Source organism: Coffea arabica, chromosome 5e (assembly GCF_036785885.1).
Source record: "Coffea arabica cultivar ET-39 chromosome 5e, Coffea Arabica ET-39 HiFi, whole genome shotgun sequence".
Lineage (NCBI taxonomy): Eukaryota > Viridiplantae > Streptophyta > Magnoliopsida > Gentianales > Rubiaceae > Coffea > Coffea arabica.
The window spans coordinates 4,320,420-4,345,309 of record NC_092318.1 but is presented as its reverse complement, the minus strand read 5'-3'; the positions used below and the strand labels follow the sequence as shown (position 1 = coordinate 4,345,309).

The window sequence follows — 24,890 nt, the reverse complement described above, 5'->3', positions numbered from 1 at the left end:
AGCATATGGGGCTGCGGGCCATTAAGCACATATCTAGCTGAACAAAATTTTAGTCAAAGAATCAGCCGACAAGTCAAAAATGTTTGGTAGGCTGTAACAATATTGTCAATTTGACGTACTAAGGTTTCAGTCACATTGAATTGTTCTTGTAGGAAGAAATTACTCTCAAGCAAAGAATTTTGAGCACACCATAACTATAGTTAGTCTGAGATATTTAAGTTAGCGTTCCTATACTATATATGGGAACACCAAGTCAAAAAACTATTAAGGTTGAATATCTCATGAGATCCAATCAAGAGGTAGTTAGATCAAATGGTCCAGTCACTTGTAACCAGGTTTCAAACCAATAAACAATAATTGCTTCAATTATTTCTTTCATTCTTTTTCCCCTAATGTTGAGGCAGTAGAGAATTTTTCTCAAATTCTGCTCAGGCTCACAAAAGTCAAAGCCCCCCAAAACATCTTATCCTTTTCACATGTGGTAGTGGTCTAACCCTCATTTGTATTTATGTTGAACATTCCTCGATGTCCAAGAAACCTGCAGAATATGGAGATGTGTAATAGAACTGGCGTCAGGAAGTATAAGAAATCGGCTTTTCCGCGTCTCCGGTGGACGCCGGAGCTTCATGAGCACTTCATTGAAGCTGTAGAACACCTTGGTGGAAAGCACAGTAAGTTCCAGATACTGGAAATTAGTTAGCTATATTGAGTAAAACCATTTTCATTATATATTTTTTACTTAAATGTTATGTTTCATAAAGAAGGACAAGTAGTATGGCAAGAATATTAATCTACCATCTGAGTATTTTCTTGTTGAGTGGATCAAAATTTGAAAACAAGACTAACCATTCTGCTTTGCATCAAATCATCTAGCTAATGCTATGTAAGAGTTAGTTGCAGGTTTGACTTCATATATTTTTCTCAAACGTAGTAACATATTAAGGTTAGGTGAATAAATACATTGCTTGGTGTAGTAGTATATGTTCAATATGTGATTGAACCAGCAAAATTTTCAGAAGCAACGCCAAAGGGAATCGTGCAAATGATGGGTGTAAGCGGACTTCAGGTGTCTCATGTCAAAAGTCATCTGCAGGTATAACAATCAAACAAGCTAATCTTTTTCTTTTTCTTCAAATTTCCCTTCATTTTGATACTGTGGCTTTGGTTAACATGTGCTCCTTTGGTACTAAAACTTGAACAACAAGAAGAAATAGATCAATTTGGAGAGAATTTAGTAAACTTCCTTTTTCTTTCCTTTTCGGGGACTTAGTTTACTGACATAATTAAGAAATTTATTGACATAATAAGACCAAACTTCCTAATAAGTAGTTGATATTTTCCATTTCTAATTTAGAAGTTTTGATGTATATTCAAGTTTTAGTAATTTACTTGTTTAGGTTATGGTGTAATCATTTAGTAGTATCTCCTCTTAGTAGTTTCATATTCACTAAGTTTTGTGTTTTGTATATAAGGTGTTTAAAATATTGTATTCATTTGAGAAGAGTGAGAGAAAAAATTAGGATAGACAAGCAAATGCCTTGGGCATTGGAAAGACAATATTGTTTAAAATTTGGGCCGGTCTCAAAATCAATGTGCTTCGCATTTTTATATATGTCAAATACTCTCTACTGCATTCTGCTAATAAAATCAGAAAAAATGAAGATCAGTATTATGGGGTCGAAGAATGCATCAGGATAATACTATGTATACACAGACTTCTGGACTCTTATGTATTTCCAGAAGTCCCGAAAGAAAGAGATTATGGACAGAATGAAGAGAAACAGAATAAGGAAGTAGACGTTTAGCAGCTCTTGGCATTAAATTGAAAGTCCAAGTTAATGTTGGAGAAATTCGGCTGGCGAAAATGGGTTTCAATTAATAATGGAAGGCATAAGCAGCAGAAACAGAAGTTTTTCAAGTTCTCCGAAAAAAAAAATGCAGGAGCAATAGTTTCATTATTCTTCACAAAAATTTTGAAGTTTAAAAAGCATGCAATGGATGAGTATCTTCGTCATACAAAACAATGGCACCAATGCGCAATAATTGTGACCCCACAACTTTTGGAAGCTATATTGCAGAAGCAAAAGTCTGCAATAATTATAGAATACTGGAGGAAGAAGAGTTGCCTGGTGGACTCCGGGAGAATCCACTTGCTTTCAGCTGAAAAAGATCAAAACGGGGCTAAATCCCCCGGAATGGTTTGCGCGGATCAAGTTAGAGTCCGGTGTATAAAAATGAGGAGCAGAGGGTGAGAGAGTCTGATATCCATAAATGTAAAAAACTATCAGAAGCCGGCCAAAAGATCTGTTCAAGTTGGCTGAAGCTAATATTTACACCTGCCTCGTGGCCGGTGGATTAGGCATGAAATACTGTTTGCTATAAGAATTGCATCCTGGCCTTCGACCTCGAGGTCGAGGTTGTATGGAGAGGTGTTGGAACCTGTCCAGCATCTGCATTTTTGCCTTGGTGACTCACTGACCACTTTTTACCTCCGACACCTGTTGTACATGCGCCAGTTGAGATGTTGAGGAAACGACAACTATCATTTCATCATTTTTAGACGGAATCAGGCCCTGCTCCTTAGTAACTAGGCTAACTGTTTGATTGTTTTGTTGCTTTATTCCATACGTCCTTTTTCACTTTCTTTCTATCCCTTATTTTCTTTTCTGGTAGCCTGCACATAAGCATACATGTCCTAGACATGCACTTTTAGATTGAAAATTGGTTCACTTGATCTATATCTGGAGTTAGATCAATCACAATCGATCACAACTCAGTTGACAAATTTTACCTTGAATTAACTACTTCCGGTAGTTTAATCTATATGCTAGCTAGCATGGTTTCAAATCCTGTAAACACCAAATCTGAGTAAGCACTAATGTTTCCACTTTGTCAATATTTATAATTATTTGCTGTTGATATTTGACATCGTTTTGGTCTTCTTTGGCCTCAAATAGAAACATAAATGAAAGCAGAGAAGAATTGGGTACCCAAATCTGTAACTAGTATTTCGGAGTAGACAATCTGATACTAGCCTATTAACTCGTCCACTTTTAGACATTACCATGTGAACCAAGGTGCCTCCTCTCATATGTATTTCATTTCATTAATTTTACTTTTTGGTAATCTCATGAAAAACTGATGAATTATTATCTACAAGATTAAAGCAGCAAATTAGTATTCAGGTTAATGCTATAGACATTTCGCAAAGAAAATGTTAATGCTAAAAAGACTGAATTCTCTTCCTATAGTAAAATATATTATGGCATGCATAATTGGCATGAGCCTGTTTGAGCAAAAAAAAAAAAAATTGCAAAACAGTATTGCTGCCAGAGATCATCATTTAAAGAAAAAACGAAGAAAAGGGAAAAAGGTTATATGCATGATTAATCCAATCTGAATTAAAATTCAATCATGGCTTTTCAGATGTATAGAAATATGAAGAAGAGGGCCACTATTAACCTGGTGGTACCTATGAAGCTGCATGAGGAGGAGACCCCAGATGCTGTAGTTTGGTCCCTTACCAGGTAGGCACCGCCAAGTTAGTTCATCTTCAAGGTGATAATCAGTGATAGCCTTTTTTATTTGCATGTACGTGATATGGAAGGCAAACAACTTTTCCATAGTTTTCCCTTTTAATTAAAGCTTCACATTTGTTATATATAGTTAGATACATTCTGGATTGATAGATTTTTTTCTTTATGCATCATCACAACGTTACATGATCTCTTCATAATATTAGATATTTTCCTTTTTTTAGTGCTTGAACTTAAACTATATGGAAAGGGAACATTTTGATTATAGCAAGGAAACTGATTTCTGTACCAAAGATTTCAGAACTTTTAGATACTATACCATACGGTAGGGTTTTATATATGTTGATCAAAACCCTACTATTTCCAATTTTCATATATGTATGTTGATCAAAATCAGACATGGCATTTTCAATGGACATGCTATGCTGACAATTATTTTAAATTTTATAAGAATACATCAAATGAGAGTTGTGCAAAGGAAAAATGTACAAAAATAGTTAATTCTAGGCAAAGGTCGTGCTAAAAGGAAAAAACACTCGATTGAAGGAGTGCATAAATGATAAAGTACATGTGTTCTTCTTTAGTTTTTTGTTTTTCCTTTCTAATTATGAGGTCCAGAGGAAGTAGGGTTTTCTCTTCTTTTTTTTTCGTTGTGGTTGCATAACACATAGTAGTAGGGTCTGCTCAAATTCTTCTTGCTTTTGTAGGAAAGTTGGCAAAGACCAAGAAGGACCACCAAAAGAAAGGAAGGAACCCGAAAGCTCGATCACTTGCAAAAGCAGAGGGAAAAACGAAACTATTAATCAAGGGGATCCTTTACTCAATTTCCAGGTAACTTCTACTCGTAGTGTTAAATTCTACTCCTACAGTAACAAAATCCATGTGCATATAAGAAAAAGGACTAATTCCATTATATACCCTACAAATTTATATCAATTCTCACATTGCACCATATATATGATTTGGACTTTAGAAACTTTAAAATTCTTTTATTTGTCCCACTTTGTTCCAATAGTTACTAGTGTTGAGAAAATTTGATGAAAAGCAGTAGCTTAGAGTCACATTTATTCTCCGCACCCTCAGACTTTACATAAATACTCATATTGAACCCGAAATTCCGATTTTGAGACACTTTTTCCCAAAGCTGCAAAGTGTTTTATCTATTTCACCTTAGTTGTTACACTTCCAAAAATGTTACTTGAATCATAGGCACTCAACAGCAAAAAAAAAAAAAAAATCGTAGGCAGTTGAGTGTCAAATATTTGGAATTCAATGACACCAATCATAAATTTTCATCACGTTGTTCCTTTGATGATATTAAGATTGTATAAGGCAGCTTTTGGATTGAGAGATTTGACGAAAGATTTAAAATTCTCGCAAATTCCTGTAGTTTTTAAAATTATTTCAGAGGTGTTTGAATTTGTAAATCATCAACTATTGTAGTATTTAAAAGGTGTGCTGATAATTGGTGAATTACAAATTTAAATATCTCTTACATAATTCCAACAACTGGAGCGATTTAGATAGATTTCAAATCTTTCATCAAATTCATCAATCTAAAAGAAACTTTAGAGTATTTTGGATGAACTACGGCCTACAAAATAAAATAAAATAAGTACTTATAATATATTAGAAATTAAGGAAAGGAAATTAATATGGAAAAAATAATAAGAAGAAAGTGCTTATTTTCTGCCCACGAATGTTGTTGATGTGATATTGGGCAAAACTATGTGCTAAGTAGCAACAATAAGAAGCTAGCAATCCATAGTCATTGGATAAAATAGATGCATGCTTTTCAGCCCACAGAATTAACTCCCCTTCTGATATAAGGAAGATGACAATTTAATGTGTGAATAACTTTTTCAAAAATCAAATCACATTTGTTAAACAATCATAGTTATAAGGGAATATGTTGGCAATTGTTTGGTTAGATACACATTTTGATGTGTAATTGCAAATTTTGCTTTTAGCAGAACACCATTGCAAATGTTTAGTAGTATCATACTCAGACACGCATGACTTAATCAGTTTGGAAATAGCATCACCGATAGGACTAAAATAGGTTAATTAATCAAGCATTCTAGTGTAACATTAGGGCCAGGCTGAAGCTCTGGGTGTAGTTTGGGAATCAATTGAAAATTAAGGGAACCAATTGAGCAAAATGTGATTTGCAGTACTTGTTCTTCTTCAACTTTTCTAAGCTCTGTTAATTAACTATGGGACCAAAGTAAGATAGATAAAAGAATTTTGTGGTGCAAAATTTTTAAGATTAAACTTGGGCAATCTGGTTCTACATAAAACAAATATGTATATAAATACTCGTTCCCTAAGATTACTTGAAATATAAAATAAGTTACATTCCCTTTTACCTCCGTACGTTTGTTTCTAATATCAATTTTTAACAACATAAGAACTACACACGTCTTTTATGTGCCAGGTGCTATAGGACCTTCTCATCCTAAAAATGCAACGGATCTTTTATCCCACCCTCTATCCCACTTTTTATTATATTACTATTTCTCCTTTATAAATATCATATTTTAATTCTTTTTTTTCTTACTATCAAATAACTACTAACACAATAAAAAATAAATACAGCAGTTTCAAAAAAGTAATATATAATAGAAAATCAAAAAATATGATAGAAAATTCATTAAAAAAATCTCATTCTTTTGTGTATTTTGATTATTTGAATTTGTTAAATTTTGTGTATTACTTAGCTAATAATTATTGGATCTAAAGAAACAAAAAAGAATTAAAATATGGTATTTATGAAGGAGAAATGGTAATATAATAAAAAAATGAAACAGAAGATGTTGCGCCATAAAAGCTAACTCAAAGAGTGAGACTTTCCTTCACACTTACAACCAAGCACTCAACTCAACAATCTCCTCCTCACACATCAAACCCTAAGTTGAATTACGTTATAACTAGACTCTGATACCAATGTTGGGTGATATTGAGCCTTCTCACTCTAAAGCTAGTTCAAGGAGTGAGAGTGTTCCTCACACTTATAATCAAGCACCCTGCTCCTTCCATAATTGATGTAAGATAAACTCAACATTATGCAACTAGAATTGTGAAACTTCATTGGTAAGTGGTAACTGCTAAATTGTCCTACTATTCTTAATACAATAATGATGTGAGGTATATATATATATATATATATATATATATATATATACACACACACACGCGTATGTTTGCCATTTTGACATGATCTCAATAAATAAGCTTACGAGTACTTGGAGGGCATAGCAGAAACTTAAAGAGCGAGAGTTTGTATCAAAAAGGGGGTCAAGTTTTTGTTTTGAATAAAAAAAGGGGTAAAGTTTCAACAATCACGGGATATAATTTGCATTATGTGTTTTAAAATGTTTTTTAGATAGCAAATTATTTGCACAGATTTATCTATTTGTATCATAAATATATTTTTTAACCACCTTTTTTTATTTCACATGTATCACATCAAAAAAAATGCTATAATATTTTTTTCAAAATATTATCCCAACTGATCTCCTATCCAAACACATACAAATTAACTTGAGTTTTAATGACATTTTGCAGGTCATACAAGGTGATACAAGTTGTTTCTATGCGTCAAAAGAAAGTGAGAATGGAATTTTTGACTTTTTACAATCCATTGCTGAATGCGGAAAAAAGGGGAACTTGTGGTCCTCTAATAATCGTCTAATCTCGCAGTCCAGTGCCTCCAGCGACTCTTTGGACCTTCTTCACCAGTCTAGCAAGGACAGTCATGTTAACTTGGACTTGACTATCTCGTCATGATTCACAGAGTAATATGTCAAAGGAGTAGTTTGCTCACTGTCAATGTTATGGATTTATTTTATTTACACTAATCGTGCATACATTAACAGGTCTGAATATGCATTACAAATATGTAAAATTTGAATTTGAATTTAAATTTTACATATATGCGATGCATATAGACCTGATAGGATATATAGTAAACGTAGAAAAGTTTTGTCCTAGCAGCACGTGGTAACAAAATTTATATCGATAACACAATTTTGATCAAAAATTTAGAAAATTTCTACTCATAGTTTGAAGGGTATGAAATCCTGTAATATAATGTATGCATGTAGTTTTTTTCGAAAATAAAAAAAGAAAAAAGTTAGAAAAAATGCCTTTCAAATTCCAAAGTATCCAACACATAAATCCCATCATCAATGTTCTTCTTGGTAGTGTGCCGGTTCACCATAAACCTTTTCCTATCTTGTTCTTTACTTTTCATTCACTTCTTCTGCTTGCTATACTGTTTGGTGATGACTCTCAATGTCAATGATTCTTGTTTTCTTTTGTGCCTAATTTCACCTATCTGTTGGTCCATTTCAGATGCTGTTGTTTAGCTTATGACAATTTTATGACTAATAGTCTTAGATATTTGTGGATCCAAAGTTGATGGAATGGGATTTAAGGCTTCGGCTCTTTGTCTCTTGGTTCATGAATCCTTCATAATTTATTTATCTTGGTGTAGATTTTGTGGATTTTGATCTTGATTTAAGTGTAGAGATAAAAGAGGAGTCACTGCTCATTTAAGATCATTTCGAGATTCTACATCCATTATCGGCAAAATTTTAGGTTAGAGCCATTGGTCCATGTGAAAAACCAAGTTCTAGAATTTTGCCCCGTTTGGATTGCGATTTTGTTCAGAAAAATTGTTACGTTTTACGTGAACACATTTCCCTATCACCTTTTTTCCTCACATATATCAAATCGCTACAATAATTTTTCTGCAAAAAATCCAGAAAAATGTAATTCAAATGGGGATTTTCCTGAATTTCGCCATTGACCATTGATGGCACTTTTGCTAAACCTTGGGGTTCGACTAAAAGTTTGGCCAAACTTTAGGGAAGGTGATCCTAGTTCCAAATCCAACCCAAGTCCCCAACCAATCAGCTGATTGGTCTTATTGGTTTGATCTCTCAGTTTTTTAAGGAAAAAAAAAAGTAAAGAACAAAATGAAATTCCTTTCAAATATTTGACTATACAGAAAAAATGCAAAAAACATGTGAAAATGATGTAAAATGCAAACGCATGAAAAGCACATAAATCCAAACTTGAAAATTTAAAGCAAAGTTTTGTTGTGATAGTTTGTGCCGCATATGATGGGTGGAGTAGGACTGCAGTCCAACGGTCATTTAACATATGATTTAATTATTAGTAGCTTAGCTTTGCTGTCCATGTGATCATTCAGGACTAGTCTGTCAGTTTATTTGGGCTCTTCATAGTACACATGTTTGGTCCAAGCAGGATACGGGGCACAAACGGTTGCAGGTGCAACCGTTTGTGAAGGTTGTCCTCATTTTGCATTGCGCGTAACATTGGTTAAACACGATGTAACTTTTTTTCCACAGGATGTATTTTCAGAACAGATAGTGGTGGGCCCCACACTTGGTGCGAAAATCGAGTTACATGGTGTAATCTCAGCCGCACAAAATTTTGAGGGCAAATCTTGGCCCTTAACCGTGCAGGGCCCCAAATCCGTCCAAATGGGTTGGATTTGCTTTTCTATGGCACAAGTTTACGCGTATAATTAAAAAAAAAAAAAAAGCTTCTGAATATTGTGCACTATTAAAATACTTTTACTTTTCACAAAATCTTATAAAATACATAATAAATTTTTAGCATATTATACTTCCCAAATTATACTTCAATTTTAAAAAAAAACTATAAAAATATATGTAACTATAATAAAATATCTTTCCAGTTATATATAAAATTGCACCTATGTAATAGTAGTTTCTATATAGTTACGCATATAAATATGATAAGGTGATAAAGTTTTAATAACTTTTATATTTGATACACAAGAATAAAAGTTAAACGTGATACTAATGTAGTATTGACGGGTTCTTTTTGTATCAATGCAAGTTTAATTCCGATTTTACACCCGTTGGACTGCAAGTATACAGGTCGAAATTTTAGTACAAGATGTGTATCGGGTCGATCCCACGAGGAGCAATTTAAACAATTACTAAGCCCCTGTTCTCTCTATTATTTAGACTTACCATTAATTTTGAGCAGAGAAAATCTAATGATGTAATCTACAAATCTGATATACAAATCTAGTTTAACAAATGCTGAATGCAAATAGAGAAATTTCACTTAATGAAGATTCTAGGGATGTAGATTCCACTTATGGCATAAACTACACAAATAAATGGATTTACTTCTTGCTATTATTGTTGCTTAAGCAGAGATTTATTTCCAAGATTACCAAGTCTCATTTCCATGATGAAATGGCTTAGAGCAATATAGATTTCCCTATTTCCATGGTGAAATACTACTACAACTCTGTTTTAATTCATGAAATACTAAGTAATCCACTTAAGTGTATTTCTATTTTCATGAACATACAACTCAAGCTCTACTCATGTGTTTCCATTGTTATTACCAATTCTCATTGAACAATAACAACTGTAAACAAGTTATTGGTGATCAAACAATAACAAGAAATCACAGCTACACAAGTAGACAAGTTAACTCAAGATATAACAAGTGTAAATCACATTCAATTAGTATTATTTAGCCATAAGTTTCATCTACTCCCTAGATGAAGGAGTTTAGCTACTCATGAATGATTTAACAATCAAATTCACAAGTTTATTAATGCAAAACATCATAAAGTACAAGTATAAGAAAGATAAAAGAAAGCTTAGCCAATTGAAGGTGAAGCTCTCCAATTCCTGCTATGTTCTTGCACAATATGATTACAAGTGAAAACTCTCCAAAAAAAATGCTTCTCCAAGTACTCCTATCTAGAGAGAAAACTTGTTGCAAGAAGGAAAACTAGCTACGTATATTCCCCTTGCTTCTCCCTTGTGTTTCTGCATAAAAGGTGGTAGAAATTCCATTCCTCTCACTTCATAATTTCCTCCACTTAGATTTTGTAAAAAGAAGTCAAAGATATGATGTTCCTTTTGTCCACACTCATTTGGTCTTCTCTTTTATTGCAGAAGCATGTGCCACCGATTTCTGTCCCTCAAAATAGCTGTAAAAGTTGTGAGAAAGGTAAAGAAAAAACGGCTGTGCCACTTGCTGAGGAGAGAGACAGATCCGAGCCTCAGATCCGAGGAGTGATAATGGATCCGAGCTCGGATTATAGGATCCGAGGCCTTCCCATGATGGATCCGAGGTCGGATCGTCCTGACCTCGGATATACTCCGCCAGAAGTACAGACGAGGGGTCGGATCCCTCTTGTACACACGGATCCGTGTTTGAACATTTTTCCAGTTTTTCACTTCTTCCCTTTTTCTACATTTTTGCTCCCACTTTCTTGTGTACTTTGTCCTCTGGATGACCCTGACATTTCTTTCAACTTGTGCATGAATTTCATACATCAATTACCTTCACAATTTCACAAAATTACGCATTAATCACTCATTTATCAATTTCTTAACTCTTAAACAATATTTAAGCAATTATCACCAAAAGAGTTTAAATATGGCTTTAATCTTCTCAAAACATACCAAAAATTCATGCCAAATTCATACAAAATGTACGTTAAATATTCACTTATCAAGTATAACCTTTGAAACCTTTAGAAATTTTTCCTGCATTTTTAGTGCTATAACTTTCAAGTATATTCGTATTATTCACCTACATATTTATATGCATAATTTTGCCAAACTCGCATTTTTACACCGAACTTTTAATCACAGTTTTGAAGTCGGAATGCATAATCATATGTACTACTGCATTGTATGTATTAAGAAAGATTATATATGAAGGTTTGAGAAATCAAAAAATTGAGAGTTGCATTTTGCGAAGTCCGATGGTCATTTCTTTCTTTTTCTAGTTTGTATGGCCTGATTTATTTCTTTGTTTTCCAGAGCCCAAATTTCTTCCTCTTGTAGATTTTATGTGTTTCTTGATACCTTTTTTTTTTTTTTTTGTCACTTGTCGTCATCTATATCTACACCTACTCCTAGTTTTAATCTAGCCCATACTAAAGGGGGTAATCCAACAGGATCACGGAAAACTGACGGGGATTAAATCACTATCGGACCATACGGGTGCAGAGCACCCACATGAATCTTAAGCAAAAGCCATATTAAGTGACAACTTTTTGATGGGAGGCAAGAGTTGAACCCTTGACCTCCCACCCTACACTACTGGTAGTGGCCAACTCCTGGTTGTGTTTCTTGATACCTATATGGATCAATTCCTGCACCAAATAACAACGTGGAAGTGCATATTTCCATGGAAAAATTCAGTTCAGCACTTAATTAACACATTTATGTGAGAAAAGGATGGATCTCAGATTAGTCAATTTCACACTGACTTCTTTCCAGATGTCTTTTTCCATTTCCTCCACTTACGTTAATTTCAACATTTTCTTTGTACTTGGTAACTGTTGATGGAGACGTGCATGGGGTATGGGGGAGTTCTCCAGCCCTGGAAGAAAAAATTAGCACCAAATTGCATTTCATTATACTAATCCATTACAACATTAACCATGAATGTGTAAAAAATTTATGAGCTTTTGTTTAACGTAGGTAAACTAAACTGTATTATTGTCTTTCTTTTGCAAAATAGTCCTCCACATTTGCAATTTAAACTGTTTTAGCCATCACTTTCCAAAAGTGTTGCATTAAGTCCTAAACCATACTTCTAGTTTAATTTCATTGTCCTAAATTTGGCCTAATTCTGAATTGGATTCGTAGTATACCTCTGTCCCATTTTAGAGTAAAAGTTGAGTTAATTGGTGTTTATTTAGGAAAAAAACAAAGGTTTTAGTTTTTTCTGATAATGTTTGTTGAATTTTTGGACCAAAATTGCATGTTATGCCAAAATTTGGGTTTGGCAGTCTATTGGTTGGTTGAAACCAGTAGGTAGAGGTAGTGTATTGGTTAGGTATTGTGAGAAAACTGTTGAACTCCAATTAATTTTATTTTTCTACTGTATTGGTTACCTATCAGGAATTGTTTACAATTTTGATGAGGTCATTTCATTTATAAACTAAGTTCATCGATCCTTGATTATATAACACAAATACTTTCAATAGATTAATTGATAAATTCTACACAAGGATATTTCGTACGGTTAATTAGGTTTTTTTTTTTTCAAATAGGCATTATTTGTTTTTTTAAAATTGTTTTCATCGGACAATTCTGAACCGTTCAGTTATCTTATCCCTTGTTTTCTACAAAAAATATTTGCCAAAAATCCAAGTCCAAAATGGACTTTCATGCTAAAGAATCTACTGAACGCAAGTTGAGACAGCCTTTTAGCGCTTTGTTTTCTATGGATATGATCTCTCATCTTAGCTTAAAGATGTAGCCCGTTTGGATTGTATTTTTGGGGAGTTTTTATGGAAACATTACCATAACACTTGTTTAGCATCTCATGTATATGAGGTAAAAATGGCGATTGAAAATTGTGTAGAAGGAATATTCATGAAAAACATAAAAAAAATTTTCCAAAAAATCACAATCCAAAATTTTTTCCAAAAAATCACAAATCCAAATAAAGCAGTATTTGGCCTTATTTAGTCTACTATTTCTCTCTGTATCTTTATATATATATGTATATGTATATATATATATATATATATATATATGTATATGTATACACACCAGTTGTATGCATGCGAATTCTTTAGACTCTTTTGGGACAAATTAGTGTTATGACTCAATTATAATGGTAAGAAGAATATATGATCTGTTTGATAACATAAAAAAGTGCTGAATCTGAATTTTTTCAGACATTCAGATGTTTTGAGTGTTTGATAAATGAAAATCTATTTGCTGAACTTATTAAGCAGTGCTGAATCTGTTTGTATTTTTTTCAGCACAAGAATCCTAACTGAATGCTTAATTCTGATAAGAATCAATAGAATTACTTCAACTACCTTATCTTATCTACCAAATCTACCCTTGTTTGTTAATTATGTTCAAAATTCTTATCTAATTAAACAACATAATATTCTCTATCTAACGATTTTTAGTTTCTCTTTTCTCCCTTTTTAATGACTTTCACGTCTTCTGCATACTCCACACATAATATATTTCATCTTTTATATTAATTTGATTTAAAAATAAATATTGTCATTTCATACCTAATAATTTTAAACTAATTAAATCATAGATTCTATTTCTTTTTTGAATGAAAGGATACAAGGGCAAAATTGTCAAATTAAATTTATTAAGCATTCAGTTACAAATATTTATCAAACAATATAAATAAGTTTAGCATTAAAATTCAGACATTCATATATTTTTTTCAGTGCTTAAAATTCAGCAGTATTCAGATTTCAGAATTCAGACTTCAGAATTCAGATTCAGTTTTATCAAACGGAACCATTGTCCTAGAATACATTCAACTGCTATAAGAAGCAGAATCCCATATTTATTTCAGTTCTTCTCCCCTTTCGACTACTACTGATCACAAGCAACAGTCAATCTTTAGCCTTGCAGACCAATGACACCACAGGCAACCCTACCGCCAGCATTGCCAGTGGTTTTGCTGAGTTCATGAGTCTCATATTGGTCAAGATCAAAAGAACTTATTTTGGTGAGTCTCACATTTAGAGTCAAAAGAACCGTTGGGAGCATCAACCAAACTTATTTTGGGATAGTTTAATCATTTTTCATAGTAAACACTCGCATCAGACGACGGACATGGGGCACCCAATATAGTGTGACACTTTTTAAATAAGTTGTAATTGTTTCTTAACTATTTATACACATTTATAATAGGAGTGTAACATTTTATTACTATTCATACGAGTTCTACACATAATAAGTATGTGTCGATTATAAAATTGTATAAGTAGTTCACGTTGAATTATAAGGTATTTAGAAAGTACTCCCTCCTTTTTTTTTATAACTGACGTTTAAGAAATTTGCTCTTAAGTACTTTTATCTGTCGTTTTACTATCCCCATGCAGCATTAATTATTTTTTCACAATTTTACCCTTTTATCTCTCTTTTCTAATACAGAGTTCTTAATTACTACTCCTAGTAATTATTGCTTCTCTTTTGTAACAACCCTAGTAATTATCTGCCCCTCCATTTAGTACTCTAGTGAGAGAAAATATGGGTGAATTGGACAATTAATGAGGGTACAAAAGGAAAGTAGTGTATAGATTTAAACAATGAAAAACTTTTCTTAATTGATGTGTAAAATTTTAAACGGCGGTTATAAAAAAAAAAGGGCGTGAGTATTATATTATTTTGAACGATTATTAATAACGGCTGTCCGTGCCTCGTGTTCAGCATCTCATATGAGCAGTTTAGCGTGAAAACGGACCTACTATACGGAAAATCAAAATCGCAACCGGCAGAGCATTGAAGACAGTTCCAAAAAAGGATGCTTCGTATGGGAAATTGGGGCCCAAAATTAACATGGACGGGACACAACCAAAAGAATCATATGAGAAGGAACGTTCTCGTTTTTTTTCTCTTTCGAGAGTGGAACGTTCTCGTACTGTCGTACACGTGAATCCTGAAACAATCCATCATTGTAGGTGATGGATTCATTTATGGCGGGATGATGAGTTATCTGCGCAGGTGTAGCAAGGACCCACAACAAAAGCAATGTAAATTTCAACAAGGGACCACAAATTGCAATGTATTGTTGAAAACAACCATATGCCCATCTAGGAATTGTGGGCATTTTTGAGGTATGCACTAAAAGTAACAAGTAACTGGAAAGTGGACCAAGTAATTTAAATAGGGTGGGAAGACTAGGAAAATTTGCCAATATGATATACTGTTTAAAGTTTAGTCGATTCATGTGGATTTGTGCAAATGAACAATCAAATCGAGTCGAAATTGGAAATGATTTATGTAAAATTGAAACATGTTTAGAATGCTAGACATAAACTACGATAATTGAACATTTTAAAGCTAGAAAATTTTGCATAGTTTTGGAGATCGACCAATGACTCGCTTGTAGTCATGCCTAAGATTATAGGTGTCAATGCTAACTCAATTGAGTGGATTCACTTGAGTCCACAAATAAATGGGATATGTGTGCAATAAATTTTTTTAATTAGATCTAAATGAGTGACTCAATTAAATACATTTAATTAGTGAGTGGAGCTTAATCACCTATTTAGACTCATTCAAAACTAGAGTGTAGATTCAAACTCCTTTAGTAGGACTTAAGTAAGTAAATTTGAATTTCCCAACCATCCAATAAATATTCGTTAAAGTTCTCAGGATATATTTACTTGTTATTTTCCTTTTTGTTTATTGTTTGCCTTTTCGTTCTTCCTCCCTCCTTTCGAAATTCAAGCAAACCCTTCAAGTCTTCTGTTAATTGATTTCTTACATTAATGCTTAAATATTTTCAAATTTAGTAATATGATATTATTTGAACCTCGTCATGATCGCCATTTTTTTTGTTATATAAAGTTTTAATTGGTTTTTCCTTTTCATTTTTATTTGGATAAAAAAATTCCTTTACTAACTTGATATGTATTTAGTTTTTTTTATTACAATCCTTGTTTGGACAGCAATTTTCTAAAGAAAAATTGCTACGTTTTTCGTGAACACATTTCCCAATCATCTTTTTACCTCACATATATCAAATGCTACAGTATTTTTTCAACAAAAAATCTAAAAAAATGCAATCCAAACACAACCATTTATTTGTTATTTGTTATTAAACAACATGTGTAAAAGAATTTTAATAACTTTTTTAAATGATCATAAATGCGTAATTAGATGATCTACACCCATATAAGACCATGCCCATTTATTACCTATATATTTTGATCAATTTATTAAACAGGTATATTGGGTTGGCATAATTATGTCAATTACTCAATTATGACCCACTGAAATCACTCATTTTGACAACTCTACGTGATAAAGATGGTGGATTGCAAGTATGAACTACCTAAAAATTATAAGTGAGCATTTAAACTATGAAAGTTCAGTGTTTGCTATGCTTGCATATACATGCATCTAAACTTGTATACATTTACATTTACATCAATTATGTAATAGAATACCACAATACAAAAAGAAATGGTAAATTAGCCAAACAAAATTATAGAAACATGAAGAAAGAAGATATGTATGCCCTTGTTATGAAATTTGGATGCGTTTGGGCTATCAAAAGAGAAATAGCTTAAGATTAAAAACCTCTAGCAAAATTGAAAATTGAAATCATGATATACTTGTCCCCAAAATTGAACTTGTAAGTGCCATAACCTCAAGTGCTTAATCAAATTGAAATAGGGTGTTAATTACACACATGTGGTTACGTGAGTAATTAAACTTTAGTATCATGATTTTTTTTTGTTTTCCATTTTAACCAAGCTATGTGAATCCATTCCGATGAGATCGATCAATCATCCTATATATATATGTGTGTGTGTGTGTGTGCGCGCGCGTGCGCGCTTCAAATTTGAGATATTAGGGATTATATTTGCTTTGACCTAAATTTCGGAGAATAAAATCGCTCTTCTACCAAATTTTGGGGATCAAAATTGTATTTTTTTTTTCCAAAAATAAAGTAAAGGTGTGTTTATCCAAAAAAAGTCAAAAAGGGGGTTAAGTGCCAATTAGAAAAGTTTATAAGGTAAAATGCAAAATAAAGTAAAGCTGCGTTTATCCAAAAAATCAGAAAGGGGGTTAAGTGCCTGTTAGAAAAGTTTAGAAGGTAAAATGCAATTGGGGACTAAGTTCAAGGAGTTGATATTATGTATACATTAGGTTCATCTACCTCCCAAAATAGCCGAATGGGTCCCATGCTGAGTTGTTAAACTTCTACTCGTTCTCTGCACCTCCGAAAAAACCCCTCTTTACACAATAGAAACGTGCATGAGCAATTTAGGAGATAATTCTAGAAAAACAAAAATCTCGAGTTGGAAGAGCAGTTGGACCAATGCCAATTCTTGGTTCTCAAGACTCTTTTCCGTATGAACAAGTACTTATAAAACAACACTTATTCTTGTATACTAAGACTAACTTGACTTGAATTCAATTATTTTTCGTGCGAGTTTTGCTTTCCCTCTTCCACAATCCTTCTGTTCAAAAGGACAATCAATCCTTCTGTTCAAGGTAATACAGGACAACCCCATTTTGTATTTAATGATTATCTGTATTTTCTTCCAATTTTTCAGTTGGGATTGTCTTGCCTGAGCAGAGATTTTCTTTATGGGTATTTTTTTTGTTGAATTTTACTTGGGCTTTCTGATAAAAATACATGTATGGCTTTTTTTTGTTGTTATTGTGTGGTGGGGGGGGGGACTAGATTTTTTAGTTGGTGTTGAAGATTGGTTGTTGATTGCAAAGTTAATATTTGATTTTAAGTATATTGATTATAATTGAAGATGAATACGGAACACTGCAGGGTTGAAGAGAAAGGGAAAAAAAAGTCTTTTTATGTTTTTCTTTTTTGGTTTTTGTTTTAAATTGCGAATTTGTTTAAGTTTAGCATTCTGAAGTTATTGTTGTTATTCTTTTATGTTGGCCGGAATATTTTATGTCAAAAGAATGTGCTGATGATTGAATTTAATTGGAGCTGATTGTTCGTAATATGCTGTTGAGGTTATGACTGCTGGATTAGAATCATATTTAGTTATGGATGTTGAAATTTGGTTTCGCGGAACAATATTTGATGTTGTCGAGGAGAAAATTCTGAAAAAAGTTTTTTTTTTTAAAAAAATTTATTTGGGTTTAATCTATTGGAAAGTCAGCTGATGATGTTTTTATTAGCTTGACCATGTTCATTGTTGGCCTTCAATTTCAAAAAATAAGTAGTTGTAATTGTCCAGAATATCCTGCTCAAGTTGATTGTGAATTTTGTAGCCTCCTGCTAGCAATATGCAGCTCTGTGATTTCTGTAGTCTACTGATAAAAAAAATGCAACCTTTAAGTGCTCTTTCACATTTATTATGTTGCAAGAATTTTTAGATGAAAAAACATGGAGTCCCTTTTATGTCAGATGATGTAGTTGTCTTTTGTTAGATTTGGGATTGAATGCTTAGAAGTTAGGAAGTTTGAAACTCAGCAGAGATTGTTTTCCCTGTTTCTGTCATTGTTGTTTTATCTCTGAAGGAATTACTATCACATTTCTGTTAGCCATAAGATGGAAAAGGAAATGCACTTAATTTTCTGAAATTCTGAACCCAGATACTGAGCAATTGTCTGAGGAAATAATTGTGACTGTGCAATTGCAGAGATGGCGATCAAGTCCTACGCAACCCAAGCTGAGCTACTTCTGCGGAACTATATGCATGCAGATTCTTATGCCCTGTGCACATCTATTATTGGCAGCATTTGTGCTTGCAAGATGGTACGAACACTTCTTGCCTTTCTCAACTTCACTTTCAGCATATTGTTTGCTTTCTTGTGTACATTTGTGGTGGATTGTCATATTGAGCTGTCTAAAACCAGAATATAGTACTGGTTTTGGGGAGCATGTTCATCCTGGCAGTTTTTTCCTTTTTGTTGTTCCATTTTAGCTTGTTTACATTTGTTTTTCTTGATTTTGGATTTGTTCTATGTTGTTCAGGTTTATGATCTCAGCCAGGTCATTAGTGCAGCTTACTTGAAGAGCTATTCTAGACTTTCGAAACTTAAAAAGATTGAGTGGAACAACCGGTAAGTAGATATATTCCTTGACATTATTCCATTTCCTATCAAAGTTTTCCGTCTTGTTCAATTACAGTGATCTTCCTTTCTGTTGTATCCTTATATGTGCCTATCTATGATGCAGTGCCATATCAACCTTCCATGCTATATTCATCACAACCATGTCACTTTACTTTGTATTCTGGTCAGACCTGTACTCCGATGATCATTTTGCTCCTGCTATTACTCTTCGACATTCAAAATTGTCTACATTTGCTCTGGGTGTAAGTTTTTTCCTTTTCATTTGTATGTTTCTGACTTCCATGCTAGACCACTACTGCCACAACTTCCCACGTTCACCCATTCCCTCTGCCTTCCCACCTGCTGCCCTGAAAAATGAATAAATAATAAATTAAAAATAAATACAACAATCGGTTATTGGAGTTTATGTGCATTTTGACTTGGTTGGGAATACATGGAATGATAATTTTTGAGTTACAAAATTTTTGGCCTCTATAACTTATGCACAAATAAGTACCATATTGCTGTGGGAGTTCAAGAAAGTATTCTGTGATTACTGCATTAATGTAAACTAGTCTCAGCTCACACAAGGAAATGTAGACTTTTTTATTTCACATATGAATTCCAAATGTAGTTGATTGTTCTTATGCTGGTACTCGTTGAACTGAATTTGATTCTTGATGCCAGTACGGCATCCATGGAAAAGTGCAAGTGCATGTTGATTTTAGCATATTGTTTGTGAACCATGCAAGTGCATGCCTAACAATAGGCAGAATTATAAAGCATTTTAGTACAGAACAATGTGGGAAAGGTTCAAACAACTAGTAGAATTTCAATAACTATGTTGAAAATAATATTTTAAAATGAAAGTGAAAGAGTACTACTAATCTCTGTTTTTCTACTTCTTTCACATAGTTGAAAAAAAAAAAAGAAAGAAAATTGAATAGGTTTGGAAATAAACAATGTTCCCAAACGGTTTATCAATGGGATTCATTTGTAGAGGTCAAGCAATGGGAGAAGGATTTTGTGAGCCCATTTTTTGAAGAAATGTTTGTTGTTCCACTTCTCAGAGAGTTACCTGTGCTGTGAAATCTCTTAAAGTAGATTGCATTTGAAGCTGTACATTTTGAACTAATAATTTACCTCAATTGAGCTACTTGAGAGAGAGTTATTTAGGATGACATCGAGTATTTCCATAGTATAGGTTATTATGGTTGTCTCAAATGATACTCTTTGTCTCATATAAGATTCTTACAGATCGACTGATCTTAGAAATGACAGAAGTGGATAAATTCTGGATAAAAGATTTACTAGATCCCCACAATCCTGACTTTGTACTTAGCTCTATTCTGAAAACACTCTAAATTAGTAATATTTCCCGTGTTTTTATTGAAGGCCAACAGGAAAGCAAAGTCATATTGATAAGGGCTGTCTATTAAGGGTAGGCCAAGGTGGTGGATGGGGAAATGCTCACATGGCAAAAAAATGCTGTTAAATGTAAGACAACCCAAGGGTCAATGTTACCTGAAGTACATCTATGGATGTTGGTGTATAAACACATTGATGTCAGTTAAACATGCACACAAAGTTAAAATATTTCTGTTTCGTTAGAGTTCATGTCTGTGAACTACCACCTATCTTTTAGGCATGTTACATGGTTTTTTTCCTTTGCTTTCCTGGAAGAGAGGGAAGGGGGTTTCTTTAATTCTCACACTCAGAATATGGTTGCACTTGCATTCTATTTTGTGAAGTGCACGACATTGAAACTATATCAAGCTTAGAATGCTGATATCTATTGGTAATTTAAGGAGAAGAAAAAGGAGAGAAACCCAGCTTGGATTTAAGCATGAGACTCCCTGCGCCCTAGGATAACAAATTACCCTGTTATCATGAACCGGCCCATTTGTATTGACTATGCATATTTTGAGCAAAGCAAACAATCGTAGTCCTTTCCAATTGTGGCCAAAAAAAGGGATATTTGTTTTCAATTTAAACCATTTTGTGCTATCTAATGTGGTCTAGCTTTAGCTGCCAAGGCCTCTTATGGTGAGGTGTATGAGAGGAATTTTTTTTTCTAAATAAATATAATCCTGGCAGTGTTTGTTATAGCATTCAGTCAACTGCAAGAAACTCTCTTCAAGCGCATCTCTCGTTGTCTAGCAGTAAAACATATGTTGCATGTAAAACCTGACAAACCAACTTTAGGTTCAACAAATATTGGATGACAATTTTCCTTGTTAATCTATACATTGTCTGAGTTTGTGGCAGTGCACCAGAATGACAAATTTTAGGAGATAGTATCTGACAGCTAGAGAGTTGAGATACATGTTCAGCATATTCACATGCCTATGTCAGAGTTTTGTGGCAGTGTCACAAATCTCAGATTTTAGGAGATCAAATGTACAACTTGCAAGTGACTAAACTTTAGCTCTGTGGAGGTGACAAGATAGCAAACGGGTAGAATGTTTGTATCCACGAGCTGAATAGTGGCAGTTGGGCACTTTTCATTGCTGGGGAAACTATGGATTTCAAATTGGATAATTTGTATATTGACCAGTAGATTTTTGACATGGCTGAAAGTACATTCAAGACCTTTGATATTTAGCTGTTTTGGGCATCTTATGGAAATTTCTTTTTCCATATGGAATTTGGATTTCCAATTGAACTAATTTTTGGGCATCTTTAAAGGAATTTAACAGTTCTAGGTGAGATGCCCACATAAGATTGCTTCTGCAGTCTTGATTGATTGCTTGTTCTACCATATCTTGTTGCTTATGACTCATATATTGCTTAACATAGTGAAATATGGTAAAGGTAGCTAGATATTCCATAAGGATACTTGACTTGGGCCAATTATAAGCCTAAAGTGGTGCATCATCTGCCTTGATGGGGTAAGTATCCACAATACATAAGCTGCAGGAGCAGAGCATTCTCCCTTGACTCAATCTTGAATTGAATTTTGCTATTTAATCTTATAGACTCTCAAAACCAAACATGGGGTTTTTGTGCGCTTTCTGGCCTTTTAAGACAATATAGTCCTTGGGCTTAAGTTCACTGGCCCAATTACGGACCTTGTCATGGCTTAGTAGTGCACTTTAACCTCTCTGGAAAGTGATCGGATGAAAATTTGATCTGATGAAATACTCAATCGGGAGATTAGCTATGTTGCAGAGATTGAGATGCGAGTATGTTGCAGAGATTGTGGTGAGAGTATATGTCTAGGTTTTAGATTTGTTGATATTGTAATATCTAGGGATGAGGACAGTGCCTGGAATTCAGACCTTGGTATGTGATACTCTGGACATGTGAGCATTACCGTAAGAATTTATTAGCAAATTTTTGACAATCACGTGCTGGTATGTGGCATTTTTTTTCCCTCTGAATTTTAAGTTTTACTGTTGAAACAGTGGGATGTGAGGCGTTTGTAGAGTCACTTGTAATGTAAATTGATGACAATTCTTGAGGAGCCTGAAAAACATCTTATTGGAATCTAATGAGCTAATGACAATAAAATTTTGCTTTGTTTTTGTTTTTTTAAATGTAAATGAAGATGCTCGTGTACTTCCCGATGGATGCCTGTATCATCAAGGGAAAGAGAAGCAAAACTTTGCCAAGAGTTGGAACCATTTTACAGTGTTTTCAATCACAAATTTTGCTGCATTTCTATATAGTTTTTCTGTTCTCCCTTAAGTTCTAATGGTTTGCGCATATGTTGTCAAATATTGTCTTCACACATGTCATTGTCTTTTTTACAGGTTTCTATTGGTTATTTCCTTAGCGATCTGGGAATGATCATTTGGTTATATCCTTCTCTTGGTGGTTTGGAGTATGTAAGTGTATTTCCTTTTGATGCAAATGCAATTGTTTGCTGATACTACAGTTTGTTTCTTGCGATCTTGTAAAAGCATAAGTTCGGTAGTTGAACTTCCGATAATAAAATTTTGTCACCTGAAAGTTGCATTAAGAGAAGTTCTTAGGTGGTGATTTAGCCAGTCATTGACATATTCCTGATGCTGTTTCAGGTGGCTCATCATCTTCTTTCCATGTTATCTGTGATCTATGCAATGGTGACTGGTGAAGGACAGATTTATACATATATGGTCTTAATTTCCGAGGCAACAACCCCTTCCATCAATTTAAGATGGTACTGCTACGTTTGATTCTTGATACTCTGGAAACAGCATGAAGCACTGTCTTACTAGTTTTTAATGAAGAACTCTGATCTGTTTCATTTTTTTATTTATTTTTTGTGTTTTACCTTGAGAAGGTATCTCGATGCAGCTGGAATGAAGACATCTAGGGCATATCTCATCAATGGGGTTGTGATGTTTTTGGCTTGGGTGGTGAGTAAAACAATAGATGTTATTGGACAGTTGAATATTATTCCTTTTTTACTCCTTAACATGATTTAAGACAAGATTCGCACTCTGTATTTCCTGTATTTTGTTTTATACTTTCCTACTTGACGGTCCTCGGTAACTCTCTGCAGGTTGCTAGAATCTTGCTGTTTTTGTACTTGTTTCATCACATATGGGTGCATTATGACAAGGTAATAGCAACAAACCATGGAGTTTGACCTTTGTAATTAGATCATCATGGGACGCGATCTCAGAAAATGCAAGTTTCTGTTTTGTTAATGTAGTCTTTACTCTCACTGTTGACAAATCGCTGTTATCTGCCAACTGTTGGGTTGCATTTGTTGGCCATTTGTTCAAAATAACATTTAAACGAAGTTCTACGTCTACAAATGTGGATGACATGGTGTCTTTTGTCTTGCAACAGGTGATGCAGATGCAGACATTTGGACATTGCTTGGTTCTTGGGGTTCCATCAGTCCTTACTGTCTTGAATTCGGTATGGTTTTGGAAGATTTTAATGGGATTGAAGAAGACATTGGCAAAGAGGCATTAGAAGTCCCTGTTCAATAATTATGTCAAGGCACTAATCTATTTTTTTGTTTGTTTTTTCTTTTGTACATTGACCTGTATATTCTCTCTTTTCAACTTTCTATCCGATCAAGGAGAGGAGGACATTGAAAAATGGACTGCGGATTCCCTGGTTTACTACCAAGGGAAATTCTGTTTTTTTTTTTTTTTTCAGTTGGAAGGTGTCCGGGTCTCACCCCGACTAATCCTACCAACCCCAAGGAGAGCGGGCCCCACCGATCCCCAGGAAATTACCCCAAGCAGCCCAAGCGCGGAATCGAAACCAGGACCGGCGCCTTAACTAAGAACGCGAAGTCCGCCCGAGCTGCCTGTGGGGGGCCTGGGAATGTACTGAGTCCGCCCTACCAACCCCAAGGGAAATTCTGTTTTGAGAAATCGAACAAGTTCATGTACTGTATATATTCCTGTTAAATTAAGAGCTGCAATAATATTGCTATCATTACCTTTCTAGATATTATGGAGTGTATTTCAGGATTTGCATCTGAATGGGATTAACTTTGCAACTGGAAAACTAGATGCAATATTTGGTAGGCACGTTGGATGTTTCGAAAACTTTGAGTTGACTGTTCATTTTGGAGCAACAAGCTTTTGTTTTCTTGATGTTGTCTTGTTCCTCTTTGTTCAAGGAGAGAGAGAGAGAGTGAGAGAGGTGAACATCTATTGAATTTCCTCAAGTCAAAAGGGTTGGGATTATTGCAGGATGATTTGTCTGAATGTACTAGATAAACCACCTCCCTCTGGAGATGGTAAGGACCAAAATCTGTGAGGAGCGATTTGGCGAGCTTCGAAGCTGCAACTTTGGTCTCCATTAAAAACGCAAAATTTCGGTT

At 34.0% G+C, this 24,890-nt stretch overlaps 2 protein-coding genes across 3 annotated transcripts; both read left to right on the top strand.

The window, feature by feature from the left end:
* The first annotated feature begins 268 nt into the window (after positions 1-268).
* On the top strand, positions 269-7,396 carry LOC113722590 (uncharacterized). The gene is made up of 5 exons (XM_027245871.2): positions 269-671; positions 1,017-1,093; positions 3,427-3,527; positions 4,244-4,367; positions 7,104-7,396. The coding sequence occupies exons 1-5, from the start codon at positions 509-511 to the stop codon at positions 7,323-7,325; spliced, it is 687 nt and encodes a 228-aa protein (XP_027101672.2). The 5' UTR covers positions 269-508; the 3' UTR covers positions 7,326-7,396.
* A 9,996-nt stretch (positions 7,397-17,392) lies between these two features.
* On the top strand, positions 17,393-24,514 carry LOC113722647 (uncharacterized). Of its 2 annotated transcripts, none has more exons than XM_072048319.1 (9): positions 17,393-17,578; positions 18,700-18,815; positions 19,035-19,123; positions 19,239-19,377; positions 22,870-22,944; positions 23,137-23,258; positions 23,382-23,457; positions 23,604-23,663; positions 23,897-24,514. In XM_072048319.1, exons 2-9 carry the CDS (start codon positions 18,702-18,704, stop codon positions 24,023-24,025), a joined length of 804 nt encoding a protein of 267 aa, XP_071904420.1. In that variant the 5' UTR covers positions 17,393-17,578; positions 18,700-18,701; the 3' UTR covers positions 24,026-24,514. The 2 variants fall into 2 exon arrangements, with proteins under 2 accessions (XP_071904420.1, XP_071904421.1); XM_072048320.1 differs by having other exon boundaries at positions 17,438-17,578; positions 18,653-18,815.
* The last annotated feature ends 376 nt before the right edge of the window (positions 24,515-24,890 follow it).

Bases quoted from the DNA above. Each gene is read 5' to 3' on its own strand.
- LOC113722590 (XM_027245871.2), top strand. From the start codon at position 509: ATGTTGAACATTCCTCGATGTCCAAGAAACCTGCAGAATATGGAGATG. The intron at 672-1,016 runs GTAAGTTCCAGA...CAAAATTTTCAG, and splicing joins ACACCTTGGTGGAAAGCACA to AAGCAACGCCAAAGGGAATC. The intron at 1,094-3,426 runs GTATAACAATCA...ATGGCTTTTCAG, and splicing joins ATGTCAAAAGTCATCTGCAG to ATGTATAGAAATATGAAGAA.
- LOC113722647 (XM_072048319.1), top strand. From the start codon at position 18,702: ATGGCGATCAAGTCCTACGCAACCCAAGCTGAGCTACTTCTGCGGAAC. The intron at 23,259-23,381 runs GTACTGCTACGT...TACCTTGAGAAG, and splicing joins CCTTCCATCAATTTAAGATG to GTATCTCGATGCAGCTGGAA. The intron at 23,664-23,896 runs GTAATAGCAACA...GTCTTGCAACAG, and splicing joins TATGGGTGCATTATGACAAG to GTGATGCAGATGCAGACATT.